The following is a 15284-nucleotide window of genomic DNA, read 5'->3' on the forward strand; positions in this document are numbered from 1 at the left end:
CATTTTTACTTCACACGGGATACAAAACTGCAAATGCAGTAGCCTATGGTGAATGTGGCAGGTATCCACTTCATACTATTTATTATGTTAAATGCATTACATATTGGTTTAAGATTTTGCAAATGTGTCCAAACAGATACACATACCAGTGTTATAAAATGTTACTATCCATTGCTGAAAGAAAACTTCCTAACTAGGCATCGGATATCAGACTTTTGCTAAGTCATTACGGTTTTGGGGATGTATGGGCTACAAATGGCGTTGGCAATGCAGAATTATTTGTACATATGTTCAGCGAAAGAGTTAAAGATTGTTCGTTTCAAGATTGGCATGCATCTCTAGGCCGCAAGACCTTCTCATTCTATAAACTGCATAAATCGTATGAAATCTTGTGAAATCTTGTGAAAAATAGTTATCAAATATTAAGCATTGTGAATATAGAAGGCTAATAACCAAATTTAGATGTGGACAGAATACATTTGGTATACAGCCTACACGTAGGGGTGTTGCTAATTTTGAGGATGATGCCGTCTTATGTAAACACTGTCATGCAATTGAGGATGAACTTCATGTCATATACAACTGTCCTCCTTATGCAAGTCGGCGGGAAATGTATATCCCAAAGACAGTTAATCATAATCGTTTTGTTTAGAAAGACTCTGCCAACTATCCAACAACGATAGAATGATAAATTTTGCAAAATTTCTAATGTACGTGTTCTCAACACACACAAAAAGGTATCAATTATGTAACTCTTTGATAAAAACCATATCCAGGTGATTTACTATTTGAAAGTTTTTTAATACGGTTTACCTCTTTCTGCACAGATCTTTCTTTATCTTACATATAAATAAATTCTACTACTGCTATTATTATTATTATTATTATACAACCATTATTATCATAGAAACATTTATTCTATTTTCGTCTAATGCATCATAAAATAATCAAACCATTGCTGGTCAAACAATGGATCATAAATATATTCAAGCTTATTATGATTACTAGATTTCATACATTTCCAGATTTGTGTGGATTTATTCTGACAGGAAATTAACTTGTCTTGCTGTTGCGTTTGATACCCAAAGCATTTCTGTTTATCTTTATTCTTAAACAATCACTTATGTGTATTATAAACAATTTGTTCCCATTATGTTTATAGACATTACTCCAATAACTTTGATTTCTTGCAAACTCACTGTCCCTTCAAAGAACATAACAAATATGTCTGGAATATGTTGTATTTCTTCTGGAATACAACCATATTCTTTTCTTGTGACCAGCAACTGACAGGATAATATCATTTAACAATTACTTTGCTAAAAAATATTTTTTTCAAATGTTGAGTGAATCATATAATCTACAGTGCCAGTTGATCATCAACAAAACGACAATTGAAGATGTGTATACCAGCTTTCCAACATAAATCTACAATAAGCCCGAATTTGTTCAATATTTCATTATTCTTTTTTTCTGTTACGATAGAAGATATCAATATAATATGTAGAACTTCATGTAAAACTGAACATTGTCATAGGATATAAAATCTAAAAGATTTCTCGTTCTGGCATCAACATATCTTGCCAAAAGTATTATATGATTTGAAAACTCTACTTTTCATTTGTTGCAAATATTTCATGATAATACTTATACAAATTTTTCAAACAGATTATCATCATTTGGGGATCCATCCAGTGAAATATAAACCAAACACATGGCAATATCATAGTTGGTGTGACAAGCAGCAACTACAGTGTTCTTAATGTGTTTATATATTTGTCAGATTAAATAATTCTGGACAAGTGTTTCTCTCACAAACACAGATAGTCCACGCCCAAAATTATTATTCTTTGATCACTTGGTAGAGAATACTTAAAATAACCAACATTCATATACAACATTGCTTAACAATAAATTACACTGTCACATAACAATATTGATGATAAAACTCGAATCATATGTGTATAACATATGTATACAGTAGCTCAGGACACTGAGTGGTTATCTAGTAATATAGGCTTAATACGTCACTTGGTGTGCGAACAATGATTTGAACAATGAGACAATTCATCCCATTGATATGAATTTGTTGATAACACAATATGACTCGCGAAGAAATTTCAGCTACAGTTATTTTACCAAATTATGTAAACTTAAAAGATCTTAAGACCGCCAATCTACCCCCATTTTGGGCGTCATAGACTACAATGGATGTGTTTGTCCAATAAAGTGCATACCATCCAATCCATTTATTTTTCACTTCAATGTCCACTTGTTCCTTATCATTGCAACACCTGATGATGATATAAAACGTTTTTTCACACAAAGCAAAGGCAACTGTACCATCAATATTCCATTTTATGTTCTGAGGCATCTGCACCAGTCCTTTTACATCCATCCTCCCATCCAGTACAAGTGCACCTTCACCAACGTCAATACGGTACTTCTGTACTGCTGCACTGTCGCCTTGACGGAGATATACACCCATTCCGAACTTCCTATTGCAGGCAAATATACATGAGAGCACTGTGGCAGGAATATTTCTGTAAAAACGAGCATATATAAAACGTATATCAATTGTGGCATGATAGTTTCTGAAAACACATCGCGAGTTGCACGTTAATACAGTAAAAAGAGTAGAGCTCTAACTATATCAATGATCGCCACGTTGAATGACCAAATGCTTCATCGAACACAGAAGGATGTTTCCCCCTTCTGTTTTTGAATGTGAGATGACATGTTTTGTCAGATATGAATTTGGTCTCTGCTAGGCTGCATTTTGGAGTATGATGAATCTTTGAGACATGGATTTGCTGGACCCTGCAATGTCCCCTTTGTATGGATTAAGAGTTGCTGCTTTCTTGGGCGCTATAATTGTAATGGTCATTTCGGCTGTTTTCATTAACATTTAATGTGATGTACTGCTTTCCTGGGCTTGTAAATGTAGGTTTCATTGGCAGCAACTACGTACTCGAACAATGTAGTGGCATTTATTGGCAATCTACGCAAACATCGGCTCATTTCTTCGGGATGACTTTTTTCAGCCCTCCTGTTGATTTGGCCCTAGAAGATGACATGATTGTGAACCTCAGGTTGTCACTCCTAGGCTCTACACTTTGACTTCACCAGTGGACTAAACGTATATAACATATGTCCACTTGGGAGAGGTTGGGGTCTAGGCCGGGGCTCTCTGACAAGATATTTGGATCGTTAAAGCCCACTATGTTAATCTCAATGTGGTGGAGACCTCCGTTTTTGAAGGAGAAATTGACAACGATGAACTTGTTATTCATAAAAACAGGTGATTAATTACATCTCACAATAAAACCTTGGTCAGAATGTGTTATTTCCAGTAACGTTGTCAGTGTATCAATAAGAGCTAAAATAAACATGAACGTTGTTAGACATACTTTGTTATTTCCTTTTCCATTTCCAGCACAAGTTGACGTGGATTCTTGGCTTCCCGGTAAGAACGCAGATGCATCGCATATGTAGAGCCACGCTTTACCTTTCCGAATGTGTATATGCAGGATAAATCAACATTTGTCATGCACATTCCTGTGTCAATTGTACTCCATTCAATGTTAAGCAGGGGAAGAGCGATTATATGCCACGGGTTAGCATTCTTCAGTCTACTTTCTTTGAGCATGACCGCTTGCACCATATAATGTGACCATTTGGTATAGAGAGCGTAGAAATCATTAAAAGATGAGGGGCCCCAAGTCACCGAATGTATCTTGATAGTCTTTCGAATTGCAGTTGTCTTCCAGCCGCCTTTCAAGGCTGTAATATAGCATATTAAATATTGTAATGTGCAAGGACCCATGGTTCATTGTAAATTCTACTTTATATTGCGTGTGGGAGGTGGTAGGGGTGTGGATGTGGGTATAAGCATTTGGAGATTGAAATAATGTTATAGCCCAGAAATCTGTATCTAAAAGAACTACATGTAACTGTGCGTGAACAACAGACAATCAACAAGTGGTACACAATCAACAAATTCATTACAAATTCATTAAGTTTATAAATCAGAGCAAATTCCTGCACAGAACGTGGCAGTAAACAGTAAGTGCAGTACAATATTCAATAGCAATAAATGATATGATGGCATTATCAAATACAAAAATACAGTGGTGATGGCAAAAGTCAATGATAATAATGTGTATTCACCCATAGGCGACTGTTGTCAAACTTCCGAGAAGGACCAGGCATGGAATAAGTTATGATGAGCGATCTTCACATAAAAGCGATGAACATACGTGTGAGTGAGACCAAATGTGCCAGAGATACGTAAATATTCTCCCGTCTTCTTATATACACCCTACCTAGTTACTGGAAATATCCAGAACCTTCGAGACAATGCCGCTAGGCTCCAGACAAAGCTGACGTCAACTAGGGTATCATTATACCATAATCAGCAGACCAGCTTGCAGAAACACGCAAACCAATGCTTTACACGATCTCCCAAAGTATTGAAGACCTCGCATGACATAAAGACATGAGGACATGGCCCTACTACGGCGTTGGTTTCGGTTTGGGGGCATCTCCTGTTCTGAAGCGCCAGTGGTTACCCAATAGACAGTTTTTTGATGGGAACATAGAGAAATCGAGTGAAATCGGCGGGAATGAAGTCCAGAAGGTTAATCGCCCGCCTCTTCCTTGCCGAACATCATCAGAGAATTGTGTTTGGCCTGGAGAGCTAAGGACTTGGCGGCAACTCTTCATCAGGAATGGCTGCAGTTGCCGATTCAGCAGATAAGACGACTTACTAAAGGGATGAGACGTAATTCATTTCGCATTGCCCTATTAGCATTGCATTCCTTGTATATGGGACAAAGGCATTCATGCAAATAAACTATTTTTTTTGATATTTTGACTTTGACAGGTTAAGGTTAAAGTACCCTTGATAATCTAAGTTGTAATTCCAGTTCTGCTAGGCATTATTTTAAATGAGGAGATTAAGACTACCGTGTTTACTTTTTCGTTTACTAAGCCGAAATTAATAATCAGGTGTACACACCGTTTCAGCAAGATCTACCAGTGATTCAATTAAAACATACCCGAAAATAAAAGTTAAAATGATAATTATTCCAATTATATTTTATTTCAGTTGTAGCTTTTACTATAACTGAAAATGATACGCGATAACCATACGTGTGAAACAGTTTGACCAGGCACCGTTGAGACTTCTCGCGGTCAAGCTATTATGCTGATGTATTACAGTGAAACTACTTGCAACAAACGACTCAAAGTGAGACATTTATGATATAATATGAACCCATTCTCTGTAACCTTAAAGTACGTTTCAAGACGCCTTTTAGCAATAAACCTGACAATTGTTACTGTCAATAACAATGATGTAGTCCCACTGTAGATACCACCTATTTATACGTTTGAAACCCCGCGCAAATGCGCTCGGTTACAAATTAAAATAATAGCTATAGGTATCTACACTACAGTGGGACTACATCAAATTTCAAAACACAGTAGGCTTATCTCCTTAATGAGCTCTCGTGGCCATCTTTTCTAATTTAAGCTGAATTACTTCAAACCATGAAATTGATAATTCACTCATGACAGTATGGATAAAATCAGTTAGTATGACTATTCAATGATAAATGTTTGCAGATAAAGATAATGAACTCGACATTTAGAAAGTTATCCTCTGTTATAATTAATTCATATATATTATTTCAAATCAAATAATTTTCCAAGTTTTAGTCATGGATTAAACATGAAATATTAGATAATAATGAGGCAGATACATATCATTGTATTATATAGTTACGTTAAAATTAGTTTTAAGTCATTTAGGCGTTGCATTGATATTTGTATAATGACAATTGCTTTAAGAATTGCAGGTATATTATTTCCGATTTTAACTAATGAATGTATTTTTTCTATCAACAGCTTTGGTCATTTTTGATACAGACTATAATAATAAGGACACAGAAGGTTGGGTATATCATTAGCTCTATAGTTAGTTTCATTCTAATATGATTAAGGGTAGATAGGTAGGGCTACCACATTATTACGTGGTCTGATTTAATCAACACCGATTGGATCATTCAAACGCTTGCCCTCTTTCTTAATTCAAATCTGCACTTCACATTCACCCTTAGCACCATCAGGATTGTAATGGAGTCATAAACAGATGCAAATACCTAAAAGGTTAGTTTAATCTTTTACATTGGTTTATGAGTGTGTACGCTTTATATGTTATATTTGTATTGTGTGGGTATAAATAAAACCAGTAAATTCAATCTTAATAATGGTAAATCTGACCTAAATGTAAAAAAAACACTTTAGTCAGGTTTTAGTGCATTTCGGAGTATAGAATTAATACACAAAACTATCAAATAACTCATATAGTTCATTCAGGTGATTATATTTTCCCTATGAGTGAATTGTTGCATGTTTGACTGTTTGATTGACTGATTTCATATATGAAATGAAGAATGTAAGTACGAATGTGAGTTTAGCCTAAGTTTTATTGATGTGTTCCATGCGTTTGTAATGATAATAGATATGTTGATTTATAGTTACTGTAGAATTAATGTTGCGTATTGTTTACACAGATGTTAGGTACGGTTGGCATATCTGCCTTGGCGGAGTTTTGTGAACGTCGTGTGCACCTCAGTGCCATACACCGGGTAGGAACGACGTTATTTTGCATTCTCATATGTTTATGTGATACTGAGTATCACATCTATTCCATTTGATATGCGTATTGCATTAAGACCTCTGTGTCACATATATTTAATTTTAAGATATTTTGAAGATATGAGTTAATCAAGGAGTTATCTCCCCTTTTTGTATTGTCATACGATCTGTCATTTATGTTTCACCTAATTTGTGTAATGAACTGTTTTTAAGCCTCAAGTATATTGTATGACGCTGTATATATTGAATGATAAACTGACGTCCAAAAGAAACTTTACCAACTGAAAATTTCAGCCAAAGTATAATTTGTTTTGATGAAGTCTATCTAAAACACATAACCTAAATACAACATTAGTGTATGCAGAACATGTAAATCGTCTGTTACATGTTTGCGCGATAACACGCGAAAAAAGGAAAAACACGTGCACCACGGACAACTTCAAATGCACGTGCGGGTAAGGGTATAAAACGATTGCAACGGCAAGTCAGACATCCACAATATAAAAAACACAAAGAAATGCCACGACACAGTCAAACAATCTGAACGAGCCTTGGGTATGGTACAGATTGGAGCCACCCACGCCCATATTGCACGAACCTTCTGTTGCTCCCGTGTTGCCGTTACCAACTTGATGCAACGTTACAGACAGACAGGGCAGACCGCTGACAAGCCAAGAACAGGCAGACTCAGGGTGACCACGCCCCATGATGACCGGTACTTGCGTACCTTGCACCTCCGAAATCGCTTCCTGACAGTGACGTCATCGGCGACAAATGCCAACGAGTATGATTGTCATTTTCAGTGTTGATTATGTTGATATATTGATTTTCTCAATATACTTTACTTCATGCATGTATATTTTGTTGTTTTTGAGCAAGATGGATTTCAAACTCTGGCAAAGTTTTTTTTGGACGTCAGTTTATATTGTTTAGGGTGTGTTAATTGACCGGAATAAAACGTTCTCACCCCGTAACTAGTGTCTTGGAGCTTTGAGTTTGCCTCCACACTAAAATCGGTTACAATAATCTGAAGTCCTGAAACAAACTGTATTTTAGAAGAATATAATTCACTTGTTGATGGGTCCTGTGTATCAGATATTTGTATTTGTAGTAGTTATAACAGGCAGGTCTTACACTGTAGCTCTCACTATTTGTTGATAATTCCAAAAAAAATAGAAACACTATTCTGTATTGATGCTATAACAAGGAGTATACACTAGTTACAATTGGTCAATAAGAGGTTTCAAATCAATATAACATATCACCCAGAAAATAGACGAGTAGAATGCTGGTAATAAGTTAATCTCTGTATTGACAATACCAAACAATTATCCCTTCAACACGCAACTGTGCCCTTTTTTCTGTTCTGCCAAAAGGCAAAAGCCGAGACTCATCAACATATCAGATTGCACTGGCCCATTGGCTGACCGTAGAGGGATTCTCCCTGCAAGTCACTCACACGGTACTTCCCCTCATGAAACTAGCAACTGTTATAGTTCAAGTAGGAATACTGAATTGGCGTCTACTGCCAGATGTCAATGCATCTGCACATCAATACATCTAGAATTGAAGGCGACAAACACATTTCTCTGCCAAAGTCGATTTTACGGTTCAGACTATATCAGCAGCATCTGCTTATGAATCACTATCAAATAGTGATGGTACCACGTGTTTATGAAGAGGCGAGCCTATCCCGCCCCACCAGTGGCACGCCTAACAAACACATGCAAAGGCATGTCAATTGCTCACTTTGAGAACATGAGAACATATGGTACAAGTCGGGAATGTTATCAGACTTAATTTTGTAACTGATGATTCAACAATCCTTGGTCTGAAAACCAAGGGCTGTAGCTGTAGGAATATTGCTCGACATAAAGTAGAAGTTGACTATTGGTAAGTTGAAATCCTCCCTCTTGTCAAACAGTTTAGTGGAGACTGTCTGGTCACATTTAATCTAAATATTAAACAGATAAATCGGTCCGAATGGTCTTATTAAATTCTAGTTCAGGTGGATTAATCAGTGGAAGGAATTTAGCTGTTTTGCGATTAGTGAACGGTATCAGATCATCAATAAAGCTAAACTTCTTGACCAAATTACTTTGCAAATCCGGGCAAAAAAATTGATTTATATGCAAAAGAGCCACTAAATCATGTGGACCGAATGTATACATGTGCATACAAAATGTATATTTTACGACTATCCAAAGAGAATATTTGACTTCTAAATGTAAAGAGAAAAACATGAATCATAACTCATGTCACACAAGTACAGTATAACCTTACATGGAACCAATTCAATGAGGGGTCTTATTTCTCCTTGTTGAATTGCTTGTAAAATCTGATATTTCACCCCAAGGTGGTAAATATACACTTTCTGATGTACACAGAGAAAGTGAGATGTTTCGCATGACACAGTTGAATCTCAGCCTACTAATGTGTGCGGAGACCTTGTATGACGTGTTTGAGTTCATCCGATACACTTGATATTATCTTGTATTTGTGAATATTCATGAGTCGATTTTGTACCATGCAATGTGAATGCCATGACACATTAGATTAACCCTAATATGCACATTTCAGCAACTGACATGAAGACCTCGAAATTAAGTTTTGTATTCTGTCTAACTTTTGGATAATATAAGCTATTGAAATGGTTCATAATTAACCATGGTGCTGAGGTTAGCTGACAAAAAAAATGAAATTATGAAATATTTTTATTTCGGTGATATGATTATTGAAATCAGTTTGCACAATTTGAAATGGGTTCCTGATACGAAACGCACCTCACCCTCAAAAAAGTAAACTTTACACATTTTCTGTTCACTTTGGTGTTTACCTCTTTCAATTTGAAAATGTGAGGATATTTTAGATGAAAATGTGCGAAATATTGTTTCAAAAGTCCTTTATTTAATGAAGCACCGACCTTTTGAAATCCCCCTTCCTCTTTACAGTGCTTGATCGTAAATACAGCAGGTTGGGCTAAGAATGAGTGAGTTGGGTTTTACGCCGCTTTTCACAGTTTTCCAGTTATATCACGGCGTGTCAGCTTAATGTGGAAGGAAACCTCGAAGAGATGGATGGTATCAGATCATCAATAAAGCTAAACTTCTTGGCCAAATTACTTTGCAAATCCGGGCAAAAAAATTGATTTATATGCAAAAGAGCCACTAAATCATGTGGACCGAATGTTTACATGTGCATACAAAATGTATATTTTACGACTATCCAAAGAGAATATTTGACTTCTAAAAGTAAAGAGAAAAACATGAATCATAACTCATGTCACACAAGTACAGTATAACCTTACATGGAACCAGTTCAATGAGGGGTCCTATTTCTCCTTGTTGAATTGCTTGTAAAATCTGATATTTCACCCCAAGGTGGTAAATATACACTTTCTGATGTACACAGAGGAAGTGAGATGTTTCGCATGACACAGTTGAATCTCAGCCTACTAATGTGTGCGGAGACCTTGTATGACGTGTTTGAGTTCATCCAAAACACTTGAAATTATCTTGTATTTGTGAATATTCATGAGTCGATTTTGTACCATGCAATGTGAATGCCATGACACGTTAGATTAACCCTAATATGCACATTTCAGCAACTGACATGAAGACCTCGAAATTAAGTTTTGTATTCTGTCTAACGTTTGGATAATATAAGCTATTGAAATGGTTCATAATTAACCATGGTACTGAGGTTAGCTGACAAAAAAATGAAATTATAAAATATATTTTTATTTCGGAGATATGATTATTGAAATCAGTTTGCACAATTTGAAATGGGTTTCTGATACGAAACGCATCTCACCCTCAAAAAAGTAAACTTTACACATTTTCTGTTCGCTTTGGTGTTTACCTCTTTCAATTTGGAAATGTGAGGATATTTTAGATGAAAATGTGCGAAATATTGTTTCAAAAGTCCTTTGTCTAATGAAGCACCGACCTTTTGAAATCCCCCTTCCTCTTTACAGTGCTTGATCGTAAATACAGCAGGTTGGGCTAAGAATGAGTGATTTGGGTTTTACGCCGCTTTTCACAGTTTTCCAGTTATATCACAGCGTGTCAGCTTAATGTGGAAGGAAACCTCGAAGATATGGATGGTATCAGATCATCAATAAAGCTAAACTTCTTGGCCAAATTACTTTGCAAATCCGGGCAAAAAAATTGATTTATATGCAAAAGAGCCACTAAATCATGTGGACCGAATGTTTACATGTGCATACAAAATGTATATTTTACGACTATCCAAAGAGAATATTTGACTTCTAAAAGTAAAGAGAAAAACATGAATCATAACTCATGTCACACAAGTACAGTATAACCTTACATGGAACCAATTCAATGATGGGTCCTATTTCTCCTTGTTGAATTGCTTGTAAAATCTGATATTTCACCCCAAGGTGGTAAATATACACTTTCTGATGTACACAGAGGAAGTGAGATGTTTCGCATGACACAGTTGAATCTCAGCCTACTAATGTGTGCGGAGACCTTGTATGACGTGTTTGAGTTCATCCAAAACACTTGAAATTATCTTGTATTTGTGAATATTCATGAGTCGATTTTGTACCATGCAATGTGAATGCCATGACACGTTAGATTAACCCTAATATGCACATTTCAGCAACTGACATGAAGACCTCGAAATTAAGTTTTGTATTCTGTCTAACGTTTGGATAATATAAGCTATTGAAATGGTTCATAATTAACCATGGTGCTGAGGTTAGCTGACAAAAAAATATGAAATTATAAAATATATTTTTATTTCGGTGATATGATTATTGAAATCAGTTTGCACAATTTGAAATGGGTTCCTGATACGAAACGCATCTCACCCTCAAAAAAGTAAACTTTACACATTTTCTGTTCGCTTTGGTGTTTACCTCTTTCAATTTGAAAATGTGAGGATATTTTAGATGAAAATGTGCGAAATATTGTTTCAAAAGTCCTTTGTCTAATGAAGCACCGACCCTTTGAAATCCCCCTTCCTCTTTACAGTGCTTGATCGTAAATACAGCAGTTTGGGCTAAGAATGAGTGATTTGGGTTTTACGCCGCTTTTCACAGTTTTCCAGTTATATCACGGCGTGTCAGCTTAATGTGGAAGGAAACCTCGAAGGGATGGATGTTTTAGACGTTTACTAATTCGGGGAAACCTACGAGCACGGGTATGGTGCTGACAAACCTAGAAACATAATCGGGGCTAACTAGGATTCGAGCCCACAGTCATAGGTTTCTGGAGTGTCCAAATGTATATGTTTAGTCAGTTCAGTATTTTCACCTATATTTTCTTAGGTTTTAGGCCCTCGAGCTGGTGCAACAAATTACCTTTTTGTGTCATTTTGGGTAATCTTGGATTTCTTCCTGGTTCTGTGTACATTTTGCCTTTTCGTTGTAAGTTGTCTTGTGGGTCTGGAAAGAACATAAGAGTACTAACTTAAAACAAGGCTTAAAAGATCTGGCTACCATTGTAAAAAAACGACTTAGCGCTACGACTGTCGTTAGTCTTTGTTAAGGTTTGGGAGTAACGATCACTTAAGCGCCAAGATCACATTTTGCAAGGGCACCCAGAACAAGTTTTATCATTGTTAAATAAAGCATTTGTGGCAAGTAAGTTTCGTTTTACTGTACATAAAAAATATCCTCCTAATGTGCACCTTATTGTGATGTACTCATAAAGTTCCTTAAAACCACGATGCTCATGATATTAATCACTGGATTGTCTGGTCCAGACTCGATTATTTAAAGACCTCCGTCATATAGCTGGAATATTGCCGAGAGCGGCGTTAAACAACAAAACAACTAAGCAACTTAAAAAACACACACCAAATAGCCTTGGCTTGCCGACCCCTTACTATAGATTCTTAATATAATACATTCTCTGAGAGAAACTCCCGAACTGGCTACCAGTTTGTACGGCAGCTGGATATTTAGCTTTGGTCAGCTTATATTAGGCAAGGGCTGACAGATTACTGTCAGGGCTGCTAACTTGCGTATTATTCGTGACCAACTCGTGCTATTCCGGGACAAGCCAAATCTAGATGCCTTTTTTGGTGTGAAACAGTATATCTTCAGATGCATGTCATATGTAAAATCAAAAAGTTATTCCTGAGGGATTCTTTGACCGAAGTACTTCAGTTATACGCGCATTGATTGGTTTGACGTCTTTTCGCAAATAACATTCATCGATAGGGGACGAGTCTTCTTACAGGTTACGGAAAGGGGCGAGTGGTGACAGATGACTTGTGTATATTCGCCTGTTAGACATGATCACACTGTGTGTGTCCAGCTGTTAATTGTCCTTAATGTTTTAGCTTAGTTATTACTTAGTGTTAAAAAAATGGCCAGTCCATTAGCTGGTTTATCATTGTTTGTTTGTCTTAATGCAATCGGTCTGTATATTAATCTTTTTTTCGTATTTACGTGCGTATTCACCACCGCTTTGAAAAAGCCTTTGGCATTTACAAGTCCGATCAGCTGTGGGTGCACTGTTACTCTAACGTAGGAGGGGTAATCATCTCATCATCCAAGCACTGTGATAGGTTTGAATACACACCATAATGGACACACTTCGTTTCACCACTTCGAGACTTAATGCAGGTGCTTCCTTGCTGACAATCGGAATAGGGAACCTGTGAAATAAAAGAAGTTTGCTATAACGTCCGCTTAAAGTAACATTGATATTGTCTCAACTGTTAGATATATGTGGATGGAATGCTCAAAGTGATGTAGGTCGGATATGTTCCCAACAATAGTGAAAGCGACGAGCACAGTATGGTGCAAGCAGACCAAGGATCAAACCCGCAACAACCTGATCCTTGCACCAAAGGGGACGCAATTCTACGAAGCGAGTTGTGACCCGTAGTCCACGTGACCAGTGAAAATTGAACAACTAATCTCCGGTGTCAATGGCACAAATAGCCGGACAGTAAGACATAAAGGGAAAGTTGACAAATGCATAATTTGATTTATAACAAGTAAGTCTTTTATATTTTTTGTCACCATAATAACTTGTGTTTTCAAAAAACTGCAGATGGTTTACTCTGTGAACCACATACATATTTTTTATACCACTGAGATCTTTAAATACTATTTCGAGGAATGTAGGGTACCAATGATCATCCCAGTCAATTTTCCCCCTTTTCAAGTGGCTCAGATTACAATAATGGATCCATTTTAGGTTTATCTCAGGTTAAAACTAATAGATTTATGCCCTTACCAAAATTGTTTTCTTCCAACAAATCCACTCTTCGTCACTCAGTGAATTCTTGGGTTTACCAGGCGGCACATTCTTTGATGTCCGGCTGGGCTTGCAAATCAGCGCCTTGGAGTGGAATCTTACATGACTACAACTAGCAAGCTGTAGACATTGATTTAAGCACATCAAAATCCCATATGGCTTCACTTCATCAAGAGGAGTGTCACTTGTACATTCCTGTTCTCGAGTATATTTTCCGAATACACTCATATCATTCATCTCATTTGCCTTGTACATTGACACCCATGTCAAGGTAAAACAGAGCCAATATACTTGATATATCATTGTTGAACAACAACGTATCGACAGCTTGAACTCTTTGATACTGACACTGTTTGTAGTAGACTGTAATACGTTATTCTTGCCTAATCTTCCCGGAAACTATATATCCTTGTACTGAATGTAATGCACGACTTTTGTCAAGGGGTTAGCGCTAAATGAAAGAAGCATCTGATCTGAAAAGTGAATAGGCGGATCATCCGTGCAGTCGATAACAATAGCAGGGGTGGAAGGTTTGCTGGTTGGTCAGTGATGTGAACAACTAAAGTACGCGTATGGCTCGTTAATTCATCATTATCGTTAAAACCTCCTCATCGTTGATGAATGCAAGTAGGGTGTAAATTTCATGTGCCCTGTCTCAACGTCTTTGTCATCACCATTGCTCCATACACCACCATAGTTACCATTTCAGAGAAAGTGGATTCAGTCAATGATCGCATCGACGATTTAAAAGGTTGAGTTTATTGAAAAGTATACTTTAATATGCACACTGATAACAAATTTACATTGAAAGGTAAATGATCCCTTTTATTACTTATCAGAAAGCCAATTGTGTTCCAGTGAGAGATTGTGTGGTGTTGTTTGTCTACTCACCGTGATATTGATCATGACTGACATCAGTTGATGTGAAAACAAGCACCATGTTCATCCATGTCTTAATTTATAGATTAAGCATATTAGGTAAATGAAACTAAACAGACAATTAACCATGACAAAGATAGCTTTAACTGAGTCTTTAACATATACATGTCTTAAGTAAGTCAGTGTTGAAAAGATATTAATATGTGAAATTACAATTACAATGCATAAATAAACGGACAGATTTATCTTCAACAAGTGCGTTGGGGCGAGGGACAGTCCCTGTGTGTTAGATAAGCAGCATTTATGAGGGACACATGATATTTCACTCGACACATGAAATACCTCTATATCTGAGATAAGACGAAACATTAAGACCAAAATTAATAATAGAGACAGTCTGATGCACGTGAAAAAAACTGAACACTAGGACCAATTATTAATATCGAGACAAAGTGGTATATATGAGATAGACTTGAAAAATAAGACCAAACAGAGACG

At 36.6% G+C, this 15284-nt stretch overlaps 1 protein-coding gene across 1 annotated transcript; it reads right to left on the minus strand.

Moving 5' to 3' along the window:
- Positions 1-2143: 2143 nt before the first annotated feature.
- On the minus strand, positions 2144-7370 carry LOC139457316 (uncharacterized). Its single transcript, XM_071238724.1, has 3 exons — positions 7262-7370; positions 3411-3783; positions 2144-2543 (listed from the first exon to the last, which is right to left on the minus strand). The coding sequence occupies exons 1-3, from the start codon at positions 7368-7370 to the stop codon at positions 2144-2146; spliced, it is 882 nt and encodes a 293-aa protein (XP_071094825.1).
- Between the last annotated feature and the right edge of the window lie 7914 nt (positions 7371-15284).

Source organism: Haliotis cracherodii, unplaced genomic scaffold (genome assembly GCF_022045235.1).
Source record: "Haliotis cracherodii isolate W230 unplaced genomic scaffold, xgHalCrac1.p SCAF_12, whole genome shotgun sequence".
Lineage (NCBI taxonomy): Eukaryota > Metazoa > Mollusca > Gastropoda > Lepetellida > Haliotidae > Haliotis > Haliotis cracherodii.

What these genes read in the sequence shown, in the direction of transcription:
- LOC139457316 (XM_071238724.1), bottom strand. Translation starts at nt 7,370, where the DNA reads ATGGGGCGTGGTCACCCTGAGTCTGCCTGTTCTTGGCTTGTCAGCGGT. An exon ending in CAACACGGGAGCAACAGAAG is followed by an intron (nt 3,784 to 7,261) that starts GTTCGTGCAATA and finishes GCTATATTACAG; the next exon opens with CCTTGAAAGGCGGCTGGAAG. An exon ending in ATGGAAAAGGAAATAACAAA is followed by an intron (nt 2,544 to 3,410) that starts GTATGTCTAACA and finishes TCGTTTTTACAG; the next exon opens with AAATATTCCTGCCACAGTGC.